The sequence below is a fragment of the Pelmatolapia mariae genome, linkage group LG1 (genome assembly GCF_036321145.2).
Source record: "Pelmatolapia mariae isolate MD_Pm_ZW linkage group LG1, Pm_UMD_F_2, whole genome shotgun sequence".
Lineage (NCBI taxonomy): Eukaryota > Metazoa > Chordata > Actinopteri > Cichliformes > Cichlidae > Pelmatolapia > Pelmatolapia mariae.
This window is the reverse complement of record NC_086227.1, coordinates 17,973,993-18,000,266: the sequence shown is the minus strand read 5'-3', so window position 1 is coordinate 18,000,266 and position 26,274 is coordinate 17,973,993. Positions and strand designations below refer to the sequence as shown.

Here is a 26,274-nt window from a genome sequence, read left to right as displayed (position 1 = left end):
AAGACAGAGGTGTTTATGGATCATGATCACATATGGCTTCTTCTTTGCATGATGGAGCTTCAACTGCCTTTGTGGATGGTACACTGAACTGAACTGTTTTTCCTGAGCCCATGCAGTTATTTCCATGACAGAATCACGCCTATTTTTAATGCTGTGTTGCCTAAGGGCACAAGGATAACAGGCATCCAATGCTGATTTTCAGCCTTGTTGTTTGCACACAGAGAATTTTCCAGAATATTTAAATCTTTTGATGATGTTATGTACAGTAGATATGATGAGATATTCAGTGTCATCACAATTTTACATTGAGGAACATTATTCTGAAATTGTTCCACAATTTGTAGATGCAGCTTTTTGCCTCTCTGAAATGCCCAATCATGTTACCGATCGCTTTTTTTGCTTTTTACTTACTGTTACGGCCCTAGCAGGGCCTCATCCTGAAGGTGCCTGTGTGGGTGTGTCCTACAATCTCCCATCTGCCTGAGGTGCCACCTTTTTTCTTTTGTGCAGCTGACTCTCGTCAGTAATTAAGAGTATTTAAGCACAGGGAAAGGTGAGCTCTGGGCCAGAGTGCCATTAGTGTGGTTATAGCTTGTGAGCTGAGTGTTTGTAGTGTTTGCAGCTAGTGAGCTGTGTTTTTGTGGTTTTCAGCTAGTGAGCTGCTCTCGTTTTGACTTACTTTGTACGTTATTGACCAACGCCTGAGTTTTGTTTGTTTTCTTTAAATGGTGATAGCGGCTTGTCCGTCTCTTTTAGTTAGTTTCAATACAAACTTTAACAAAACTCTTCGATTTAACCATTTTGCCTTCTTGACTCCTTTTTCTGACCTGGATACTTTTTGTTACTTCCCCTCACTGCCTAGACCCCTCAGGGGAACGTAACAAGTGGGGGCTCGTCCGGGATCTTTGAAAAGGGAGTTTCAAGTTGGATTTGATTTTGATTATCTTGCTTTGTCACCTTTAGAGATTCGCGACTTCCCCAACTACCCAGTTAAGTTAGGTGAGTGTCCAGCTGAGCTTATTAAGTTCTTCTTTCGGGCACTCTTTTATTGTTTTGCCTTTCTTATTTTTGGAGTAATCCTGGGTGGGGATTAGTTCCCTGTTGGGGGTAGGCAATTCAGGGCTCCGGTCGCTGAAGCTTTGCCTTTCAAGTTGCCTCGAGCCCAGCACGCTCCAGAAGATAGGTAGGCTAAGTTTGTTGTGCTTAGGAACTGGGTAAGTTGTATTTGTTAATGTGTGCAGCAAAAGGTAAGTTGGTCAAGAAGAGTAAGTTGTTCGGTTACCATTAATTGTTGGCTAGCCTGTGAGAGAATTGGCACAGGTGTGTGGTGGTGTCTTAATTAGGGTGTGTTTGCTAAGCCTTCTCTGCCCCCAAAATGGATGACACAAATATTAGTGCACAGGTGTCTAGAAGCTCGTTTGTGAGCAATAACATCCACCTGGTTCCAGTCTTCTGTGAATCCAGTGTTCAAAGCTTTTTCAGTGTATTCGAACGCATAGCAACTGCACTGCAGTGGCCTCAAGACGTCTGGGGGGTGATGTTGCTGTGTAAAGTTACAGGTAAGGCTCAGGAAGCTTGTTCTAGTCTGTCTGGCGACAACTGCCTAGCTTATGAGAAAATTAAAAGTGCTGTCCTTCAAGCCTATGAGCTTGTGCCTGAAGCCTACAGACAGCATTTTCGAGGTTTGGAGTTGGCACAGGGTCTGTCCTACCTTGACTTTGCAAGGGAAAAGGCAAAGCTCTTTGATAGGTGGTGCTCTGCAAGCCAGGTTAACAATATGGGGTCGTTACGTGAGCTTGTGCTGGTGGAGGATTTCAAGAACGCGGTGCCTGAGTATATTGCCCTTTATTTAAGTGAACAAAGGGCTTTCACTTTACAGCAGGCTGCCGCACTGGCAGATGAGTTTACCCTAACTCATAAAACAAACGCTGTAGAATGTGACATCCTTTCTCACCATAATACACCTTGGAGAGCTAGGAGTGAGCCAGCTAGAAAGGCTGAAGAAGTGGTGGTTTCGAGTTCCAAAGCAAAACTGTGTTTCTTCTGCCACAAGCCTGGCCATGTGGTTGCTGATTGTGTGAAACTGGCACTTAAGCGGAAAGTGCATCCAAAGGGAGGAAGGCCTGATTTTAAAGCAGTCAGTCGTGGTTCTCAAACTGACAAGGTTTTCAGGCCCAGCAAAGGACCACACTTGGGGCATAGTTGTTTACGGGGCTCCTGTGGTCAGTGTAAGGGGTCAACTAGCCCTGAGCTGCTGCTGGTTGACAATGTCCCAGTTCCTCAAAATGACCTGCAGGTGGACAGATCTTGTATAAAACCACCACTCAGACCTGCACCCCTTGCTAACAAACATGTCTGTGTTTCAGTAAAGCCTGCTAGCTGCCTGCTGGGTTCTCCACATGTGATGGTTCAAAGCCCTGGCTATCACATGGGACACTGTTTCGAGGGTCTGGGGCCACTCTCTGGCAATGTTGTGAACCCACTGAGATGGGGTTGGCAGCTTCCGCAGGAAATGCCTAACTGTTCCTATGGGGTTTGGTAGGTGGAAAGCCTACAGTTTTGGTGGTGCAACGGTTATGGACTTGTTTTGGTTATCGTAATCATTTTGGTTATCGTAATTTGACAAACCATGGGTTTGTATTTATGGGAGGGGGGTGTTACGGCCCTAGCAGGGCCTCATCCTGAAGGTGCCTGTGTGGGTGTGTCCTACAATCTCCCATCTGCCTGAGGTGCCACCTTTTTTCTTTTGTGCAGCTGACTCTCGTCAGTAATTAAGAGTATTTAAGCACAGGGAAAGGTGAGCTCTGGGCCAGAGTGCCATTAGTGTGGTTATAGCTTGTGAGCTGAGTGTTTGTAGTGTTTGCAGCTAGTGAGCTGTGTTTTTTGTGGTTTTCAGCTAGTGAGCTGCTCTCGTTTTGACTGACTTTGTACGTTATTGACCAACGCCTGAGTTTTGTTTGTTTTCTTTAAATGGTGATAGCGGCTTGTCCGTCTCTTTTAGTTAGTTTCAATACAAACTTTAACAAAACTCTTCGATTTAACCATTTTGCCTTCTTGACTCCTTTTTCTGACCTGGATACTTTTTGTTACTTCCCCTCACCGCCTAGACCCCTCAGGGGAACGTAACATTACACATTTACACTCTTTTGCAGACTTTCATTGTTCTGCCCCAACATTTTTGAGACATGTTGCTGCCATCAAATTCAAAATGAGCTCATATTTTTCATGCAATAGTAAAAAGTCTCAGTTTAAAGATTTGTTATGTTTTCTTTGTGGTATTGTGAATAAAATTTGTATTTATAAGATCTGCAAATGATTGCAATCTGGATTGGGGTGTAAATAAATTATGCAGATATACAGCACTTAAAACATTTGTTATTTCTACTCATGTGTTAAGTAACATAAAATCACATGTCAGCATTGAGAGGCACACTTTCCCCACACTTTTGTATTTCCAGCAATTTTTTTTTTCATAAGATTCAAAGAAATGGCATCATAATTTTATGATCAGATGTGTTTAACATAATGAGTAACGTGTTACAAATTACAAAAGTGTAAGATCAATGTTACAAAATAATCCCTTTTAGAAAAATGTTACTCTTTCATGCCACATCTTTTACTTACATTTTAGAGAGATTTTCCAGCGCAATTAGTAACTTTTCTTGTTACAGTAACTGGGCACCATTTTAAAAGATATTAACCGCTCTACAGCAATAACAAAAAACAGACAAACTTAGAAGATAAACTCACATCATGTGCAAGCACAGACCTAAGCATGTAACATACATTAGAGCTCTAGACTAAACTAAAACATAGTTTGCATACATATAAACTTAAAACTGCAAGTGAAGTGTACATTCATTTTAAAGACATTCACGGTCACGTAATGAATTTATTGCCCTGAAACAAGATTGTCCTGTTTGTCCCATAAGTAGGACAATACAGTATAGTTAGATTGAAATCTTAAGGGGAACTCTCTCCTGGTTAGTCTTGCTTGGCTCTTTGGGGTTCTGGTAGGACAGTCTCACAAATACAACAATGAGGATCACTCCTGGAAGGACAAAAAATCAACACTGCATTTACATCACAGTTTTATTGCGAATCTAGATGCAACTCCAAGACCTCTCAAAGATGATTAAATCCTACTTTTCTAGATTTTATAATAAGGCATATATTACTTTCCCACTTATTTTTAAATAGACTTTAACAGCAGTCAAACAGTTTTTGTCCTGCTTACCTATAACTGCAAAGGTGCCAAGCAAAATGCCGACTGCAGACTGTATAGTTGGCATGCCCTCCAGCTGCTTGGCAGCCATTTTGCAGTTTCCTCTGACATTGCAGGGGCACACAGTCACTAACAGGAGAGATAGCAAACACACAACTCACAAATCAGGGATTTTTAACACATCAAAACAGAGTTTGATTCAGGATTGATGTGTCTTTTTGTGATTCCTTGAGAAAATTTAGGTTATGCATAAAGTTTTTACTATAAATACAAATACTGGATGTTATAACCAGTGGATTTATATAGTCAAATACCAAGCAAGGAATCATATATGGTAACTACATTCATTAAAAATAGTGCAGGTGTATTAATGTAATATCTTCATAGGGATTAAAAGGCTCATTTTCCACAACCATTACTCATGTTTCTAATCCCGACCTATCATATTTAAAGGCTGACTGGCCATTTGAAAAAGAAAATAACTATGTTAGCACATATTGAAGATGCAGTAAATTTATCTAGTTGCTTGTGAGGAGCATAGTTTTGGAGTCACTTGATAATTTCAAAACAACCCATTATAAACAAAATTTTCTTCTCCATATAGTTATTTTGTGTGTGAAAAAGAAAGATTTCACAGGTCTCCATGTAGTCCTGTGAAAAAAAAAGTTGATTCAACAGCTTGTAGAATCACAGCAGCAATAACTTGAAATAACCATTTTCTGTATGACTTTAACAGTCTCTCGCATTGCTACACATATTATGTACAGCGCTATTTAAGGTCCTGCCACAGTATTTCAGTCGGGTTACAGTCTGGACTTGGGTCACAAGACAAGTGCTTGGGATCACCAGTGTTGGGAAGGTTACTTTTAAAATGTATTCCATTACAGAATACTGAATACATGCCCCAAAATGTATTCTGTAACGTATTCCGTTACGTTACTCAATGAGAGTAACGTATTCTGAATACTTTGGATTACTTAATATATTATCATGCTGTTTACAACTACGTGAATGTACTATTGCTGTGATTTATTACTGTTACTGAAGGTCTGCGGCTCCGAACCGTAGTAAAGGGACCTCTGGCTAATACGGTGGGTTCCGTGTCGGGCTCGTAGCTGAAAACTAGCTTTACTTTGTTGTCTGGGTCAACTTTGCTTGCCAGAGACAGAGAGAAGCGTTGAAAGGCTGCTCCAACAGAACTTATTTTTTCCGGAGGAAAACACGAACACAGTGTACAGTTGAGTCTTAATAGCTTACTTACAGCTGGGCTCGTCAGGCACTCTTCTTGGCTGCGGTGGTTATTATTATATTTACATGCTTCCAGCTCCCGTTTTTGCTCCGTGACAGCTCGGACTTTTCCTTTCTCTCCCTCCCTCGCGCTCACAGACACATGGCAGTCCATTCTCGCTGCAGCACGGACTACACTGCCCATGAGGCTACATTCTTTAGGGCCATGCCTGTAGCATTCTGCCTTTTAGCTTAGCACAACAACAACAACAACAAAAAAGCGCTCTCTCACCCAGGAAACATGCAAAGAGAGAGCGCGTCACCCTGTAACCATGGCAACCGTAACGCTGCCGCCTGGAACAACAGAGCGTAGCTGTCAAACAAACCCAAACAGTCCTGACCCGCGACAATATGAAACAGGAAAGTACCGCCGTGTAATCCATTTATTTCACCAAAGTAACTGTATTCTGAATACCACCTTTTTAAACGGTAACTGTAACGGAATACAGTTACTCATATTTTGTATTCTAAATACGTAACGGCGGTACATGTATTCCGTTACTCCCCAACACTGGGGATCACTGTCTTGTGACCAAGTTTTAGTCACATACAGTCAGGTCCATAAATATTGGGACATCGACACAATTCTAACATTTTTGGCTCTATACACAACCACAATGGATTCCAAATGAAACGAACAAGACGTGCTTTAACTGCAGACTGTCAGCTTTTATTTGAGGGTATTTACATCCAAATCAGGTGAACGGTGTAGGAATTACAACAGTTTGCAAATGTGCCTCCCACTTCTCAAGGGACCAAAAGTAATGGGACAGAATAAGAACCATAAATCAAACATTCATTTTTTAATACTTGGTTGCAAATCCTTTGCAGTCAATCACAGCGTGAAGTCGGGAACACATAGACATCACCAGACGCCGGGTTTCATCCCTGGTGATGCTCTGCCAGGCCTCTACTGCAACCGTCTTCAGTTCCTGCTTGTTCTTGGAACATTTTCCCTTCAGTTTTGTCTTCAGCAAGTGAAATGCATGCTCAATCGGATTCAGGTCAGGTGATTGACTTGGCCATTGCAAAACAGTCCACTTCTTTCCCTTCAAAAACTCTTTGGTTGCTTTTGCAGTATGCTTTGGGTCGTTGTCCATCTGCACTGTGAAGTGCTGTCCAATGAGTTTTGAAGCATTTGTCTCAATATGAGCAGATAATATTGCCCGAAACACTTCAGAATTCATCGTGCTGCTTTTGTCAGCAGTCACATCATCAATAAATACAAGAGAACCAGTTCCACTGTCAGCCATACATGCCCACGCCATGACACTTCCACCACAATGCTTCACTGATGAGGTGGTATACTTAGGATCATGAGCAGTTCCTTTCCTTCTCCATATTCTTCTCTTCCCATCACTCTGGTACAAGTTGATGTTGGTCTCATCTGTCCATAGGATGTTGTTCCAGAACTGTGACGGCCTTTTTAGATGTCGTTTGGCAAACTCTAATCTGGCCTGCCTGTTTTTGGGGCTCACCAAAGGTTTACATCTTGTGGTGAACCCTCTGTATTCACACTGGTGGAGCCTCCTCTTGATTGTTGACTCTGACGCACATACACCTGCCTCCTGGAGAGTGTTCTTGATCTGGCCAACTGTTGTGAAGGGTGTTTTCTTCACCAGGGAAAGGATTCTTTGGTCATCCACCACAGTTGTTTTCCGTGGTCTTCCTAGTCTTTTGGTGTTGCTGAGCTCACCAGTGCATTCCTTCTTTTTGAGAATGTTCCAAACAGTTGTTTTGGCCACGCCTGATGTTTTTGCTCTCTCTCTGATGGGTTTGTTTTGTTTTTTTCAGCCTAATGATGGCTTGCTTCACTGATAGTGACAGCTCTTTGGATCGCATCCTGGCAGTTGACAGCAACAGGTTCCAAATGCAAACAGCACACTTGAAATGAACTCTGGACCTTTTATTTGTTCATTGTAATTGGGGTAATGAGGGAATAACACACACCTGGCCATGGAACAGCTGAGAAGCCAATTGTCCCATTACTTTTGGTCCCTTGAGAAGTGGGAGGCACATTTGCAAACTGTTGTAATTCCTACACCGTTCACCTGATTTGGATGTAAATACCCTCAAATAAAAGCTGACAGTCTGCAGTTAAAGCACGTCTTGTTCGTTTCATTTGGAATCCATTGTGGTTGTGTATAGAGCCAAAAATGTTAGAATTGTGTCGATGTCCCAATATTTATGGACCTGACTGTATGACTCTAGAATGCTTCATCTGTCGTGAATCCCCTGGTCCTCCTGTGCCAACCTGCCATTTCCTCTCTGTTGTGTCCTGTTTTTTCTCCCTCTCTCTCCTGTCTGTGTGTATTGTGTGTATGGCTTAACTCTATCAGTTTGTTTTAGAGGGGAGGCTCTGCCGTGCTTCCCTCCTCTGTATGCAACTGGTTGTTACTTTCCTGATACTCAAGGCTGAAGAAATCCCTCAGTCATTGCCAAATCATTGCGCTTACCATGGTGTTTGACTCTTTTGGTTGTCTCTTGTCAAGATGCTCCCAGTCCTGAGACTCCCTGTGACGAGCCTTGAGTGGTTTTTTACCCACGAGGAGAAATCTGCGGCTATCTTTGTTTGCCCCTCCACCAGCTCAACTCAGACATAACTGCCTTGCATAAATCCCTGTTTACTTGGAAACCAGCAATAATCCTGCTGAACTTTTACCTTTCTGTTTGAGTCCCGGTCTGAGTCTGAGCACTGACATCATCATACCTCCACCACTTTGCTAGATGGTTGGTATGAGATGTTTGTGCTGATATGCTGTACTTGGTATTTGCCAAATGTGGCACTGTGCATTATGGTCAAACAGCTTCACTTTGGTCTCATTTCTCCAAAGTACACAGTTCCAAAAGTCTTGGAGTTTACTCAAACGAAGTGCTGCAAACATAAGCTGAGCTATGTTCTTTTTAGAGATAAGAAGCTTTCTCCCAGCAACCTTCCAAACAAGCTATACATGTTCAGTTTATTTAGAATTGTACTGTCATGAACATCAATATTTAGAAGAGTTGTAGTTCTTGAGTTTTTTTGCAATTTCCCTGAACATTGCACAGTCTGACCATGGGGGGAATTTGCTGGTACGTCTGTGTCATTGTATTAACACACATGTAATCGCTTCAGACCAGCAAGCAGGCAAAACCTTTTATAACGGTACACAGATGTGTTGATGATCAGTTAAGTGCATTTTAGTAGCAGCACTATGGAGATGTACTTAGCTTTCCACAGTACTGCATAGGCTCATGTGAAAAATTTCTTTTTCATGTGACTGTAGTTTATCCTAACCAGTGTGCAAGATGTGTGATGTTGTGTTATGAAATGTCAGAATGGTTATATTAGGCAGAACACAATCTTAAGAGAGCTGTGTAATCACGAGCCTGGAAAAATCATTTGTAAAGCACCATTGCATCATTAATAAACAAGAGCAGCGCTAGGACAAGCTGGCACACTGGGGTTGATCTCTATTGATTGTTCCAGCACTCTTGTCCCAGAACCTCTATGTACTCGCTTTAGCTTATCAGCAGAGGTGTCAGCATTACCTGGCAAGTGTATGAAGGTGCTCCTGGGAGGAGAGCTGCTGTCAGAGATGGTGAAGGGCACGATGTAGACGTCAGGGGGCAGGTATGGGATATTTAAGGACAGGTTGGTGTGAGTATCTGAAGGACAAAACAGAAAAGTGCAGAAAAGTGATAGAGACTGTTTTATAGATTACATTTATACATTACATTTATGATGATTTAACAAATAACAAATGAACCTGGTACTTGTCAGCTGTGAAAATCTGTTCAATTTAAAAGCTTTATTTTTCTGTTGCATCCAACAGCAGTCAACAACAACTATTTTTATGGAAAAAAAAAGATCACATACAACAAGTATACAAGTACTTTTTAAGTTCTAATAACCAAAGGAGGAAAAACCCAGGCCAAACACATCCATACAACTGTATGAATAAAAAGCAAGCAGAAAGACTCTGATGGGGCTCTGTATGGAGTGGTCTGGAGCCTGTGACTCTTTATCTTATCTCTGTAAATCAGGCTAAAACACAAGCCTGGCTGCATGACGTAAGAACCCTGTCCTGTAAAGAGAAGCATATTATCAAGCTGTTTGAACTCTTATCTGATAGTCTTAAACTGTCCTTTTTGCACCTTAGCATCATCCCCCTTCATGTTCCATTTGTCAGGGAGGGAAACATGACCTGTGCAGCACCTCTGCAGAGCCTGTTAATGTTGATCTATTTATCCTCTGCCTGCACTGTGTCAAATCTGACGTGACATTTTATAAGTTCGAAGTGTGACCAGCCACCTACCCCGACCAGAGCTATTCTGAAAGCTTGTGATGAAAAAGCATTTCCCCTTACAGCTATGAGCAGCCATTAAGAGCGTGCGAAAAAGGAACACGAACATGCCGTTTGATTAACTGAATGTCTTGGGTGAAAAGAACTGTCACTCAGCTTCCCAAAAGACTTGAGATGAATGGCTGTACTACTCATGCACACACAGATCTGCTCTTTCATTCACTGGAGGTTGATGTAATCGTAATTTAAAAGAAAATAAAAAAATAGACAAGTTTGCTGCAAAATCAGACAGACAAAAGCACACATTTATTGCTAAAACCATTACTGACTATGACCAGGTGCAAAGCATTCTGGGAAATTCCTATTTTAGGCTCCATTAGTTGGCAGGAAACCAGCGGTGACGTGAAAGAAATTACAGACAAGATATAATTACAGCTGGGCTCAATCAATACCAACAGGAACAGGGGAGTGAAAAAGATAAAAAAAACTGAGAGGGAAGCGGTTGAGCTGTGTGAATGACTTAATGACAGACGTCATTGCAGTAAATAGTTTGTATTCAGTGAGCACAACACAAGCAGTTATAACTGCAAAAAAAAGGATAATTATAATATATTATACCTAGCATCTCAGATAGGACTGGAGATGTTTTTCAGGAAGAAAATAAATCAGGGCATTTTGCACATCTCTACTCTTGATGGCAATTCACTAATTTTGATTCATGTAAGAAAAATAATGCAAAACATTTGGCACACTGTGGAAAATTAGATGTCCACTGGCTGTATTTAAAATTAGATTTATCCCCTTCACAAAATCCATTTGGCTGGAAGGCAACAACTTGTCCTCTCCAACAAATTAACTTCCTTACGCTCGACATTAATCAGAGCAGATTATCAATTTACACAGACAAGAAAGACACACCATTCACGTACACCTTCACAAACTGCCTGATAGGGTCTAAATTTTCCATGTTACAGAACTCAGGTCAGCAGCTTTGGCTCACATCGTCTACTGTTACTAGATAGAGCTTTTTCAAGGCTGGTAATCTGACTTGTTACTTTTGGAAAGGGGGTTTACTGGTGATTCATTTCACTTAGTGAAGACTCTTTTTAGTTATGATTTGTGGGCCTATTTGAGCTCACTGTTACATCCACTCTGGCTCACTTTCAGACCATGTTGGCAACCAAAATCATCTGACTTCACCTTTCTGAAAAAAAAAAGATAACAGAACAACTTTCAAGTCCAAGTTTGGAAGGTAGAAAAAAACTATTTGAATTTTTTTGAGTATGTTTGGTTACATACAATTTATCAGAAGCAGCTTAGGGGAGTTTCTTCTAGCAGTAGTACATTATTTATTCCGCCTGTCTTTTCACTGTGAATCACATTGTATGCTATGCGTTGACTGGACCTTTACCCAGTTTGTGTTCACCCTACCGTTAATAGGTGTTAGCTTCCAGTTACGTCGAACTGTGACATCGCTGCGGAGGGAGAAATTAAGTCGTCCTCCATGCTGCGGTCCATCACTGTCCCGTGATGCAAGCACCAAAGCTTGGTCCTCTAAGCGAGGTGTACACAGGTACTTCCAGGAGTAATCTCCTACCAGCACTGGACTGTTGTCATTCACATCCAGGATATGGACAGTCACCAGGGTGGATGCAGACAGGGAGGAGTTTCCTAAGATGAATGCAAGAGATGTAAAAAGATGCTAAAAAACCCAAACTATTGTACACTGGAGTTTTTAACATATGAACATCAGGTTTCCCCAGACATGAAGTAAGCCTTAAAGAAAAATATAATTGACTAAATCTATGCCTTGGAAACTGAGTCTGCCTTTAATCAAACCATTGTTTTGCATACTCAATGATGGAAATGATCTTACGTCCATCCACTGCAATGACCTCCATGGTGTACGTGCTGTTCTCCTCCCTGTCCAAGGCCTGCACAGTCTTTAGCTCACCAGAATACTTCCCAATTGAAAAGTATTTCTTGGTGTCCCCTTGAAGAGAATATCTGTACCAGAAAAACATCTATAGCTCTGTAGAATTAAAAACATGGAATTTCACACCCCTCCCAGCTTAAATTAGTTACCTTATTGGGTGAGAATCAGGGTCGTAACCTCGGATGGTGGCAATAACCCGTCCTGGTTCTTCCCCTTCTCTCACAGTCACCTCATAATGGCTTTGAGACAGGATCGGACCCTCGTTCACGTCGTCAACATAAATGGAGACCGTTGCTGTGGATGCGGGGCCGTACCGGCCACGGACTAAGGCAACTGGATTCTGGGCACTGAGCACGAGGATGTACTCACTCTCGCGCTCAAAGTCCAACACCTGTGAAAAGATGCGTGCACACAACAAGTTTCACAGAGTGTTATTTAAGTATTACTTAATTTAATTCACAACAGTGCATTAGACAACTACCTCCACAATAGAAGAAGCAGAATTTGCAAAGTACTGCGTAATCTGCCACAAAACTTCACAGAAAGAGAAAGCAATAAACACAATCACATTCAGAGTGAGCGGAAAGCCAATTTCAGATCATTAAGAAAGAAATCAAGAATATTGATTACTGGATGAAGCATGGCAGCAATACAGGTAAATGCAAGGAGAAAGAAGAGATAGACATAATTGTGTGGTCTATCCTTTTCTGTATTGATTCACATGAAACAAATCAATGACGAGGACTCTCTGTAAAGGTGTTTGTTCACTGCAGCTGCGTCACTCAAGCCCAAGTTTCTCAGTCACTTTTATAATAACTTTTCTGTTTAATAAGCTACATGCCATTCATTCATCCATTTTCTTCTGCTTTTCTTCAGCTTATCCAGTTCAGGGTCGCTGGGGTGCTGGAGCCAGGCCTAAGTGTCATACGGTGTGACGCAGGCATTGATATATTTTAAAAGTATTAAGTGTTTTTTTCAGTTCCAGGTTTGTCCTTGAGTTAAAACAGGCACTGCTGATGCTGTGCCCTACATTACTCTTTCATATGAGCCTAAATGTGATAAAAGTAGATTTATTTTTGAAGGTTCAAGTGTAACCACACTAAACAGAAAGTCAAAAAACAGCATGTCCTTTTTGCCAGCAGGAGAGGGACACAGTACACCCCCCCTGTGTCTAGTCCCCTTATCTTAGGCCCAAGGAAACTGGATTTACTGGCAGTGTTACTATATTTCTAGACAGTGTAGATACAGAGGGGGAAAAAAAAACAATTGATTCAGTGAGCCACCAGTGAAAGATTTTCCATGATGCTGTTTGAGCAACTAGGGTATGACAGTGGAAAAGATAGTACATTATAAACTCAACACACTGCTTTATTTCTGAAATTAAGACTTTCATTCTGTAAATTTCTGAAAGGGCATAAAATTAATTTAATAATAACTAAAAAAAAAAAAAAAACCTAGCCATGAATATTAACTTTTTTTTATCCTCTGGGGTGACAGTATGTGCTATTTATAGGTCCAAATATTGGAAGTAGCAGTTTCACAGTGATAGGATTACCATAATCTGTGCACTAAAATAGTAACTCTAACCTTCTGACTCTGATTGTAGGATTTAAAAAATAGATTCACAGTGGGATGATGAAAAGATGGAAAAAGACTGTGATTTTACAGATTTTAGAGGCAAAACAACCCAGCTGAAGGAAAAATGAATCCCATCACTCAGTCTTTATTACAACTGGGCACAACTGATTTCATTCAGTGTAATCTTTTGAATCCTGCCCTGAAGCTTGTTTTTGTTGTCAGGATTTGCCAGTAAACATGTTTTCTTTTTTCCCCATAAAACAAGCCATCGGCAAACTGGCACTGCCTGACATCATCCTGCTGAGTACACGTGTCTTTGTTACCAGGGAGAAAAAAAACCACACCTTGGAGAATAGATGAGTACTGCTGTTAACTGGAAGTGACACACCAAACTGCTCAGTGTGTATCAGCGCATGAGAGCATGGACCCTGGCGTTACTCACCTGATGATGCTACTCTTTTTTTTTCAACCCATAGAATGAATTAAGTGCCTTTAGAGTAGCATCATGTTCTTGCTGTAAATAGTTATTAGCTTAAATTACAGTAATACCCAATATTTAAACACCACCAAAATAAATATCCTCATATGTTTCACAAAAACATCAATGTCTACCACATTTGTGTATTTGTAATAATTTGATACACATATTGATATACATAAAACTGTAAAAGCAACAGTACTGTAGTATCTCTCTTCAAAACGTGAAGGGTATCACCATTTAACTACACATTTACACATCCGTTTATTTCTTCTGTCTTTACAGGCTAAACTCTTGAAGGGATAACAATGTTTACTAGATAGTTTTGATGCTATGCAGATAGCGAGATAGATTTTTAGTCTCTCTTGGTGTAAGAAAAATAGTGAGGCTGGTCAGAATGAACTGTTTTGCACACATACATACCTATACAATGCCCGGTCACTTTACTAGGTACACCTAATAGAGACGTCTGTTCAACTGCTCATTCACAGAAATAAATCAACCAAAAACTTCGCAGCAACTCAGTGCATTTGAGCATGTAGACATAGTTAAGACGACCTGCTGAAGTTCAAACTGAGCATCAGAATGGGAAAGAAAGGCAGTTTAAGCGACTTTGAATGTGGCATGATTGTTGGTGCTCTCTGAGTGAAAATGACTTGTTGATGCCAGAGGTCAGAAGAAAATGGGCAAACTGTTTTGAGCTGATAGGAAGGCAACAGTAACTCAGATACCCACTCGTTATAACCAAGGTATACAGAAGAGTATTTTGTTAAACCTTGAAGCAGATGGGCTACAGAAGCAGATCACAGTGAATGCCAACTGTGTCAGCTGAGAAGAGGAAACTGAGGCTACAGTTCCCACAGGCTCAACTGGATATGCTGTAGAAAATGAGAAAACATTGCCTGGTCTGATGAGTTTGGGTTTCTGCTGTACCATTCGGCTGAACATGAACATGAAAGCATGGCTCCATCCTATTTTGTATCAACAGTTCAGGCTGCCGGTGGTGATGTAATGGTGTGTGGTGATATTTTCTTGGCACAATTTGGGCCCCTTAGTACTTCAGTGCTACAGCCTACCTGAGTATCGCTGCTGAAAGTGTTTGCCCTTTTATGGCCACTGGTTTCTTGAACATAGCGTTGACTTCACTTTACTCAATTGGCCCCCACAGTCACCAGATCTTACATCATGGATGCAGTACCAACAGATTTGCTGCAACTGTGTGATGCTGTTATGTCAATATGAACCAAAATCATACTTAAGGAATGTTTTCAGTGCCTTGTTGAATCTTTGTCATGAAGAATTAAGACAATCCTGAAGGTCAAAGAAGGACCAACCAGGTATTAGCTAATGATGTGGCCAGTGAGTGTATATATTTATGAAACCAATAACTCAAACCTCTGAAAGCCCAGTCTCACGTTAATTTCAACAGAAGTTCCAGTTACCGCTTCTTTTACAGAATTTTTATGATTCATTTTTTCATTCAATGCGATGTCACCAATTTTTTCCACACTGATTTGATCCCATCAATTTTGCTTAGTTCGTTCACTCTCCAGCCTGTGTGGTAAAATGCCATTAGTATCTGCTCACATAATCTAATTATTCATTTGGCTTTGCAATTTCTAATAATGAAATCTGTCTGCTTTCTAGTGCTGACCTCACCCTGTAATCTGGTGAATTAAAGGATTTGCTTAAGTGCATTTTAATCCACTGGGGCTTTACTTGTGGAAGATTTAAGCTTTAATTTTTACTACGGTAAGCTAACTAATCTACAGTATCCTTTCTGGTGATGCAGCGTTTGCTATAGTGATATCTCACAAGGTCAATGTAAGAGCTACTCAAAGAGACAGGAATTTAAACTGCATGACATCACTTTTGAAAACAAGCCATTGTCTGTTAAACTGAAATAATAGATCGAGATCCATTTTTAGCTTTTGGAAATGCTCTGCTTTATCTCAGAGGGGCCTGTGCAGCTCACAGTTCAATCACATTCATCAACTCCCACAAGAGGTTGAAAATAATAGACTGTCGCCTGCCTGGCCACTCACAGAGTGCAGACCATTAGAGTATACACACACAGACACACATTAATTCCCACATGCCTCCCTAAAATGCCCTGTTGGATTATAGGAGGCAGGCGAAGGGTGATGCACCCTGGGGACAGGAGAGATTATGCCAATGTCGTGCAGGACTCTTTTTATTTTAGGCATGCAGGACTAAAATTTGGACATTTCTGAAAATCCTTTTCCAACTGTCTTTCAATGCATAATATCTACATAGGGTGATATTAAAATCATGCATTTATAAAATGAGGTTAGTTTTCTGTGACTGTGAGTGAATAATCTCTTAGGACATGCACATGCTGCAAGGACAGATACAAGCAGCTATGCCAAAAATTGTCCTTGACATTAATATCTGTGTCCCTAAGAGGAAAGAATCTTTGTATTGTCTCTCCTCTCAAAACAGAAAAATAAAAAAAAAGAGTTTCATTCAGACTGATGGACCTTGAATCATGTTTTTAGCTGATCTTGGTAGTCAAATGTATCAGTGTAGAGCTTCAGTGTATTTGGTGTTGTTCACCTTCGAGAGGACAAGTGAGACCTCATTGGTCTGCTTATCTGTCACTAATGAAAAGACGTCCTCTTCATCTCCAGACTCTAAACGGTAGTCCACCTTCCAGCTGTCTCCACCTCGAACATCTGCATCCCTCGCCAGCACAGCTGTCACTGTCGTACCCACCAGGGCATCCTCTGGGATGTGAAAGGGTCCGTACTGATGGAGAGAAAACACAGAGTGAATGATCACTAAGAAGAAAAAGACTATCTTTTAAAAAAGTGAAAAAGTGTATGGAAGCATTTTGCATTTTTTTTTAAAAAACAGATCTCAAATTTCTCAGCTCACATTAGTTTTCACTGACCTGACCCTCTTTAAGGAAAACCTCCCCTGCAGGAGTGCCTCTAGAATAGTTTTATAGGGGTGGCCATATAAAAATATGGTGGCACACCAAAAACAGAACTTTGACAGGGGCGCAACGAAGGGGATGACGACGGGAAATCATGAGGGACATACAAATTGTTGGGGTTTTTTCTCTAGTATTAAGGCGCCAGTTGTTGTGAATTGGTGTTATATAAATGAATCTGGCTTTGCAATAACAGCCCCAGCGAATGCTAAATAATGATAATGATTATTTATTTCTTGTCAAGGCCACTGCAGCTTTTGCCAGCAAGCTGTTGATGTTAAGATTGTGTGGTCACCAATAAATGCCAGTGATGACCGATTGCCCAATTTTCTATTGAGACGATGGGTGACTGCATGTGACAATATACATTTGTCCCCTCTTGCCCCCCTGGTGTGAGCTGACCTTTATTTGTGAACCTCTCTGTGTTTAGACAGCCGTTTAATCTGCCACTCCTGGATGTCCTCTAGAGAAGCAACCATGCCTGTGATCTGGCTGCCCCATCCACAGGGTTGCTGAACCCAGTCCTGTCACCACTCACCTCCCACATCACCCCCTATAGGGCTGCACTGCCATGGAAAAAGCTGCACTACTCAGGCGTGACCTGTTCAAGAGCATTTTCCACCTCTGTGTTTGTGTGTCTGTGGTAGCGATTATCTAAGCAAGTGTGCATTTGTTTTGATCATCCAACAATGTTTGAAAGCTGTTTGATTAAAATCCCTAAGTGTCCATTACACTGGGCGTGGATGTAAAGAATAACACGGTGTCAGGTGTTATGTCAAATCTTTGATTGATCTGGACATTCATGTCAAGGCTCTGCAGTCGATTGGCTTCTGTCCTTGACCAAAATTAAACCTTCTTTCATAGAAAACCACTGGCCAATTACACAGTGGGCCTGGAGCTGCATTATTTATGATGCCATCCTCACAGAACTTTCTGTGAGATTGTAATGGCTAAGATAACACTGCTTCTTATACAATTTCTGTCATGTTAACGACACTGGATGGAGCTGTGTAATCATGATGTAGCCTGTTGTAGATTGACCTAATAATAAATGAGTGGAAATTTGTCTCTAAAGAAAGCTTTATCAGATTAAACTCTAAAAACACTGTCCACTTGGAGTACAGAGAGCCGAATAAAAGTCTTCCAATAACATAATGCCATCTATATAAGCCTGAGATTAGAGGCCATATCTAGTTCCCCGCCAGGAAAATTAGATCAGTGACCTGCGAAGCGCGTTCACAGTCCAAAATCCACGGATGATGTTTAGCCTGCCATTTTTCCAAAGCTATTGTTTATATTGCCCCAAACAGATCAATGCGTGAAAGGCGTCCTAATCTCTGTGCGCAAGTAACTGTTTGAACATGTGTTCTCGTACCTCGTGTTGGGAGAACACCGGTGGGTTGTTATTCTCATCCTGCACCGTCACAACCACAGTGCAGGAACTGTTCAGACCTGCCAGGGACAGGATCACAGCTTCTGTTAGTGACTCAGGTCAGCCCTTCTCACAAATTAAGAATGCTGAAGGAACAGCAAGTACCTCATGTTAGCCTTCGTCACACCCTGAGTCCATGAGTCATGCAGATCACATCATCTGTCACCCTAGAGGCTAACATATATACATCTCCCGGAAATCTCAAGGGAGGCTACTGACACACTTGCTCACAAAGGTAATTAACTTTTGCCTATTATGGTCATTATGAAAGATGAAATGTTTTATATATAATTATCATTGATGCACCTGTTTGTATCACTGCTATACATTCCTCTCTTTAACTCCCTAAAGTACAAGATAAACACCACCTTTTCATGAAAATTGCGCTATAGCTAAGGTTGTATTTTGCATTATACATAGTCACCTTTGGCATCCTCAGCAGTGATGGTTAGAGTGTACTGCGGTGCCGTGCCCTCCATACTATCCGCTTGGACCGAGATGACCCCTGAGTCACGGTCCACTCTGAAGAGGGCACGAGGACTCTCTGGAATTTGTCCGACTAAGCGGTAGAAGATTCGTACATTGTCTGTCTTAGGGTCATCATTATCAGCCGCTTGCACTGTCAGGATTTCTGTCCCTGCAGGAAAAGATATATGAATAAGGAGGAGGAGGCTCTCTGATTTATCATCAGAAGATATTTTCAGTTAGCTCTATAAAAAAGGGTTTTCTACACTGTTTAAAAAATGTAAAAAAAAAAAAAACAAAACAAAAAAAACCCCATGTTTTTTTTTGTTTTTGTTTTTTTTGTAATGTATATACATTATATATGTTATTATGTACATACTCTTTTTCTTTGGCAAATTTCAAATCTTTTTCAAGTTTGACTTCTCCTTTTCTCTTTTCTCTCTTTTAACTCTTTTGTCAAGTAATAACAAGAGAAGCTAAAATGACAAGTCCCACAGCACACTGATTTAAAATAGGTAGAGAGTACAACAATAGCTTTCTTATATAATCCTCACTCAGTGATTCCATTTAGATTAACAGATTGCCCTGTGTAATTCATTTCCCCGAATCAGAATGTTTTAAAGCACCAACAAAAGCTTTTATGCCAAGGACCTGATACGTTACAACCCACCGTGTGCTTTTTAGGAGCACAGGAGGAGTGTTGGTGCTTCCCCTGTGTCCTGGCAAAGATCCCAATCTGCTTTCACAAAATGTATCTGGCACTCTCCACCCTTTCATCGCAACAACATTGCATCCAGGCTGTGTTTTTGCACTAAGCTGTGAAACAGTACTCTTATTATAAAATAATTCTAGAAAATGACTATTCAAATTCGCTGTGTTGCTTTATTATCATCATAATTTGTAAGACGAATTTCTTTTAAAGATGTTTTACATGCAAGATTGTATTTTGGCCAAAGAAATACTATTGCTCTTCCTTGGAAATTGGTGTGTGTTGTCTCAAAGCACACAGCCTGTGTGATGCAGTATCTAAATATTCCACTGTAATCTGATTAGTTGGAATAGGAAAAGTGTGACTTGCATGAGAGAAAAAAAACAAACAAACAAAAAAATCACCCAAAACCTATATGTGTTACCTCGAGCAGCCAGTTCCTTCACCACAGTATGGTACTGTGCCTGCGGAAATGTGGGCCTGTTATCATTAGCGTCACCCACCATCACCCTCAGCTCCACAGGTTTGGCAATCTCCCTACCGTCGGGACGCTCAACCACAATGCTGATATGAAACTAAGTAAGCAGCAAAAGGTGAAAAAAGAAGAAAAAGCAGAGAGGGAAATATCTGGTCACATGTGGTACCCTTAACACTGTGGCTTAAGAGTCACGCAACCCACGCTCCCATTAACATTCCAGCAGCAGACAAAAAAAGGGATTACATGCCCAGTAGACTACTAACGACTGTAAAGTGTTCCTCTGTGCAGAGCATGATAGGATACATTTCTGCAATACGAGTAAACATTTACTTTTTGATCCTGGTTATACTCACGGATTTTGTTGAGATTCTGGTTTCCTAGTTTCTATCTCATCTCAAATCAGCCAATTTTTGCACATTTCCTGCTCAACCATTTCAAATTTGTGTAAAAATGTTATGGTCCAGTGAACATATACAATGAGTGCTATGAATTTTTTTTTTTCTTGCTTGAAGAAAGCAAAGGGAACTGCAGTTTTGGAAACAATGTTTGAACATGAATATCTCAAAAACTTTTAAAGACAAAAACCTGAAATTTTCACTGATCTTTCTTATCATCAAAATGAACCAGAATATGGAATTTGGGACAAACCCTTAAAAAATGTCTTAAGTATTGGCTAGATAAAATATTAGATGTTCAGCATTTGTGCAAAGTCCCATATTTTAGCACACACTGATAAAAAAAAACAAAACTGCACACTGCAATTCCTGAATGGTATTTAGTATGTATAAAAGTATGTAGAATAGATTTCAACAACTTAGTGACAAAAATGAAGAAAATACTATTTACTATTAAATACTAGCGCAAAGCTGTATTCAGATTAAGAGTCTTCTGGCATTTTGTGGTTCTTAAGCACTTTTCACAGTTCTTATTTTAAGTAAAATCAAATATACAAATGTATCTTTTCTAACTTATTTTACCAGTGGTAGCAGTACACCAAACAACATTTGACGTTTTTTCAAAGCCTTGTTGGTTTTCCGTAAATACTTTAATATATATAACCTTAAAAAACGTGTAAAAAAGTCTTGAATAAATATAAGGGGAAATCATCATATCAGTTTGAGCTTCCTGTTTATGACAGACTGTATTAAACCCATGAGACACCAGTTTAAACTTCCACTATCGTTTCCAAACTTCCACTGAAAGGTCAATGACGAAAAAGACAGGGTAATGTGCTAGAACACTGCGTTTTAACAATAATCACATCACCCAATTGTAGCTCAGTCTTTCTGTGCTTTTCTTTGGTGCATCTGTGCCAGAATATTCTGCTCATTGAGTCATTCAAAGCTCACAGGAGTTTAGGTTGTCTGCAAAGCTCGAGAGCAAAATGCAAACACATGGACTTTAATTTGTAATCCTGATACAAAGGATGATCTTTCCTTTGATCTAAAGTGAGACAGATTTGCAATGAAGACTTTCAGATTCGTGATCTTTAAAGCCATTATACAACAATCTTCTTGTCACAGGCAGAATATGTTTAATGAATAGAGCACTTTTCAGGTTTTGGTTTGTAATTAGGCTGTGACTCAGTGCTCAGCTTTGCTGAAGTAATGTGTACCAGGGTTCCTACAATAAAAAAGCCATTAAGTTGTAAGTAATAGGAGAGTTAATTAAAACAGGGACTTTCTTCCAATGAACAACACGAGAACCCTTTTAGGGACAATAAGCCTGTCACTTCTCATTGTTCAGCTTTTGAATTAATAATTTTGTCATCAGATGGTGAAAATACTTGTGAATGAATCACGTCATCCTGCCAGTTTAAATATAAATGACATGCACCTGTATGACGAGTTTTTAAATCAGGGCAATCTTTATAAACACATCAGCTGACAAACACACATCATCTTTGATATCAAAGTTTTCACGTACTGTGGGTTCAGAAATTGAAATAAAGGGCTCAATCTTTAATAGAGGAATTAATTCAGACATTTTTGACTCTAATCATGAAATGTCATTTATTATGAGGTGCTGGAGATGTTTGGCTCATAGTACAGACCTGGTCTTGTGTCTCTCTGTCCAGCGGGGCATTGAGATAAATGACTCCTTCTCTGCTGATGGTGAAGAGCATCTCTGGAAACTCCCCCTCCAGACCATACTCTGCCTGACTGCCACTCCATTTGACCTAAATTAGCACAGACAAATGTATACAAACATTTTATGAGTATTCAGTTTTACATATCTGCAAGTGAATTAAACACGAATATGGTTTCTTATCTGGGCGCAGCAGGAAAATTGAGCAAAAAACTGTAAACAAAGAAAGCTTTGCGACCGAGCGTGTAAGATGTATAAATACCAAGTTAAGCTACCATTTGTTTACATGATAAGGAGCCAGTTAAATGCGCTGACACTGATGGGGAACAGAGAGCACAGCCAAAACTAACGATGAAGGCTGAAGGGGATTTTCCACTCTGCTTTACAACCCCCTGACAGAGGGCTGTGCAGATGGGCTGAAAGGGCCCTAGTAGCAATCAAACAGCACCCAACAAGGACAAGAGCCCAGTTGTATCACAGCTGATGCAAACCCAGGGCATGTGCATCTCCTCAACTCACTGTCACACACTCGTCCCTTGTTTTGGATATAACTGCCCATATGCAATGCTTCTGTATACACAAAGCCACTTCACACAGCTGGCCGCCTTTCAGTGTTATTGTGTGCTTTGAGACCTTGCAACTTTAAAGACATGTGATTGATGAGCACTGACTCTTTTGTATAGAGTTATATACAAATCATCTATGAAATCATCTGTTTCGCCTCCATCCATGTTTCAGTTTTCCAAGCACGTGCTGTCTCTGTGATAGCTTGTGTTTGAGCTTGGTCAAGAGTGGCTGTGCGCCTCTTGGCAGCACTTGGGGCATGATGCTAATCAGTACTTGAATAACGTCAAGTAAACCTCCCAAATCAGGCGATGTTATAAAAATAAAGACAGAAGATAAGTGCTGTGCAAAAGTCTTGAGACACCCCTCATTCCTTGACGTTTTATACAAAAATGGAAAATAATTGCAGTGATTTCTTGAAATGTGCAAACATTGAAATTCAGTAAATAATGCAAAACCAAGCTATGAATCAATATTTGGTATGACCACCTTCCCACATAGCAAGCAGATCTGGCCCGGATATCAAGCCGGCACTGCTGGCTGACTTCTGGCACGATAAGACATATGTCATCCAGATTTGGGCCAGGCCTGGCATAGATGGCACTGTTTATGTGATGGCATGCCATATCTGGCTTGATTGTGTTTTGGTTTATGTGGCCCAGGCCCATAGAAAACAGGTCTGGCCTGGATCTGGGCATCAAGCTGGCACTTCTGACTGACTGGTGTCATGGCAGGGTGTATGTCAACCAGATGTGGGCCAGGTGTGGGCCATAGTCTTCTAACTATGTTCCTATTTTAGTTAGAAGACCCAAATGCCATGTTGCAATACTATACTGCTATAGTAGCTAACGTTTCAAATGCAGGTTTGACAGGTTTGTCAAGGTTGTTCACTGTCTGAACAGAGTTTCATCATATTACTTTTGCACTGTTTTGCATGTTCTGGCACATGTTGTTATTACATGGCTTGATTAAGTTATACATTAGGCTGACACCTGGGCCAGAGCTGAAACTGTTCTGGGCCAGCACAGGGCCAGCAGTGTGTCTACAACTGGCCCGTGGCTGCACACAACTTACACGTGGCCCACATACCGCAAAGAATGACGGCCCTTTGGTGGCCCAGACCTGGTTTGCCAGAGGTGGCCCACACATGGGCCAGCACAAGGCCAGTTACATAGACACTGGTGGTCCTGTGCTGGCCCATGTGTGGACCATTTCTGGTGAGGCTTCAGTGAACTATAGATGGAGTAGCTGCAGAGCCAGATACATCTCTCAGGTCCTGTGTTACATCTCTACTGATTTTTTTCCTATTTCTCAAGGACATGACTTCCAGATACTGTTCATCTACTGTAGATAGTCTTTTCAGGTCTGACACTTGCCTGACATTTGTTCTTCATTTGTCCAATTTCTTCACAGTTTTTCAAGATTACACAGCGTGTGGTGATATGTAAAGTTTATTGCTAATAGCTCTTTGGGAATCACCTTGCTGATGGAAAAACACCATTCTATGCCCGTAACACTGTTTTATCTTTGTTATTTTTACAACACTAAAGCCATCACTTTACAATACTGACATGGGCACCCAACCACCTTGCATTTTGCCTTCTTTGAGCTAAATTTTATCATGAACACCTGAGGGAGCAAGGACACTCCCCACCCTGCTGATAGCCTTCTCTGATATGTGATACTGAGGTGGTAGCACAAGGTGTGCTGCAGTTCATTCAATTGTCAATTGGAGAAAAGTTATTTAAAAAGCTCTCATTACAATACATTGAATGTATTGTAATCAGAGCTATTCTTAACAAAATCAGGTTTCTAATGACTAATGTTTGATGAGGCACCACAAGTACAAGTATCATCTGTAATATTACTCACTGATCATGAGGCCATGACAGAGTTCGAGTGGGGCTCAAACTAATTCCACAATAAATAATGAAATTTCATGCGAGTGTGAACGCTAACAGTTCGAAGCATTTAAGAGCTTTGATTCATTCGCAGCTACTGGGGCCCTCACTCCCACTCGAGTTTCAATAGATTGCAGTCCTGAGTTCAAGTAGTTTCAGTGGTTGCGTTACACAATCTAAGTTTTTAGGCAATGAAAAACATGCAATAGATAACAAATTAAAATGAATCCCCATAGCCCCGGTGATGCAATCGAATTGATGTATGTCTGGATTGCATATTTTAAAATCCAGTCGAAGCTTGGTTTGATCTGATTGCAGACTCAGAAAATTTAATCACAACAGCAGTCAACACTTACTTTTATAACTGACTATTACCCAGGGAAGGACAATGGCAGAGCGCATGCTAAGCAGCAGGTTGATTTCGGCATCTGTCACACCAAGGACGATGTCAGCATGTAAAACACAAGATTTGTCACAGTTGAGTAGATGCCGACATGACTGCTTCATTTATCTGAGACAGTAGGGGAGGTGGGATGTATAGAGTGGGTTCTTGGACACGATTCTGTATGTATGTGTCATAACAGCAGTTAGTCCCACCACCTACTGAGCACAGCAGTATTAGAACACCACGTAGGCGAAATAAGGCTTCCCCCAACTAAACACCATGTTAACCTAATCCGGTTTTGTGTGATTTTAGTTTGCGATGAGAACAAACGGGACTCTGTGAATAAATAGTGTTCACGTAGATGATTCAGTAAAGGAACAAGAGGTCTCATTTCACACTCTGCTAACACATTTTTCATTAGAAATTAAAAGAGAAACACACAGGAAATCTGCTCATTGAAAGATTTCCAGACAGCCTTGTTTACATATAGAGACGCAGATGCTATGTGTTGATATTAAATAATAAAAAGGTCACCAAGCCGGAGTATTACATTATAAATAATTACTAAACCTTTAAGATAAAACTGTAGACTTTGCAGCTGATTTGAACTGGCTTTTGAAAATATGACAAAAAAGAAATCAAATCAGCCCACGCTTGTGAATCCACACGTTTTCCGTGGGTGGCAGGGGACGTTGGAACAGGAGAGAAGAGAGACTGAGGGCGAGTGTGAGGGGGAGGTGGGAGAAAACCAGAGGAGGGGGAGGTATCGCGGTGTACCTGCTGGCCAAAGCGATTCTCACAATTTGATTGAGCTTTATATTCAGCTCTGCAGGCCCCATTGTTTCCACAGTTCTCGGAAGTGAATAACTAAGATTAGTTTTTTTTTAAATGCAGGTGTAGATTTAAAAGATTTCCTGACAAAGGGTAACTACCACTGCTAGCAGGTTATTTTTCCATGTGTTACAAAACCCTCTGAGGGCTATTGAGTTATTTATAGACATGTAGTAGATATGGCAACATTATAAAAAGCAAAGGGTTAGAAAAGACCAGGCTCAGACACCAACCTATAAATAGAATTTACATAGATACCACGAGATGCTTTTTGGAGTTAATCCAGTGTGAAAAAGGGACCGGCTCTGTGGGCTTGTAGGCTTTTTTTTGAAGAAAAGATGGCAATCAAACATTTTCCATGGTATTTCAAGTTTTAAATGTGAAATCGTACTCATATCTTCATGCAATTATCAAAGTTTACTTATGATTTCAACACTCCTTTGTGAGGCTGCAGCACTTAGATTTCTTTATCAATTCATCTTTTGTTGCTTTTTAATTAGTATTTACTTAATTTAATCAGAAATGTCAGGAAATCACAAATGTCTCTTTACGAGCTGATGGCTTTGGATATTTTGTTGTGGACAACTGAAGGTGTTAAACTCAAAGATATTCAATTTACAATAAGTCTCAGTTGAATAGAAGTACTTACACAGTAGCTTTTAAGGTTACATCATC

The 26,274-nt window shown here is 40.6% G+C and overlaps 2 protein-coding genes across 2 annotated transcripts in view; one reads left to right on the top strand and one right to left on the bottom strand.

The window, feature by feature from the left end:
• Positions 1–26,274, top strand: part of ca7 (carbonic anhydrase VII) — a 58,464-nt gene that overhangs the window by 29,077 nt on the left and 3,113 nt on the right. The gene's annotated exons all lie outside the window — the stretch shown is intronic.
• cdh16 (cadherin 16, KSP-cadherin) overlaps positions 3,951–26,274 on the bottom strand; it is a 28,298-nt gene continuing 5,974 nt past the window's right edge. Inside the window, exons 7-17 of the mRNA XM_063474381.1 lie at positions 21,884–22,009; positions 19,777–19,927; positions 18,603–18,815; positions 18,122–18,198; positions 16,368–16,559; positions 11,884–12,125; positions 11,675–11,805; positions 11,230–11,469; positions 9,044–9,160; positions 4,238–4,354; positions 3,951–4,051 (exon numbers count right to left, since the gene is read on the bottom strand). Coding sequence (XP_063330451.1) covers positions 3,951–4,051; positions 4,238–4,354; positions 9,044–9,160; positions 11,230–11,469; positions 11,675–11,805; positions 11,884–12,125; positions 16,368–16,559; positions 18,122–18,198; positions 18,603–18,815; positions 19,777–19,927; positions 21,884–22,009 — 1,707 coding nt within the window. The remainder of the gene's footprint in view (positions 4,052–4,237; positions 4,355–9,043; positions 9,161–11,229; positions 11,470–11,674; positions 11,806–11,883; positions 12,126–16,367; positions 16,560–18,121; positions 18,199–18,602; positions 18,816–19,776; positions 19,928–21,883; positions 22,010–26,274) is intronic.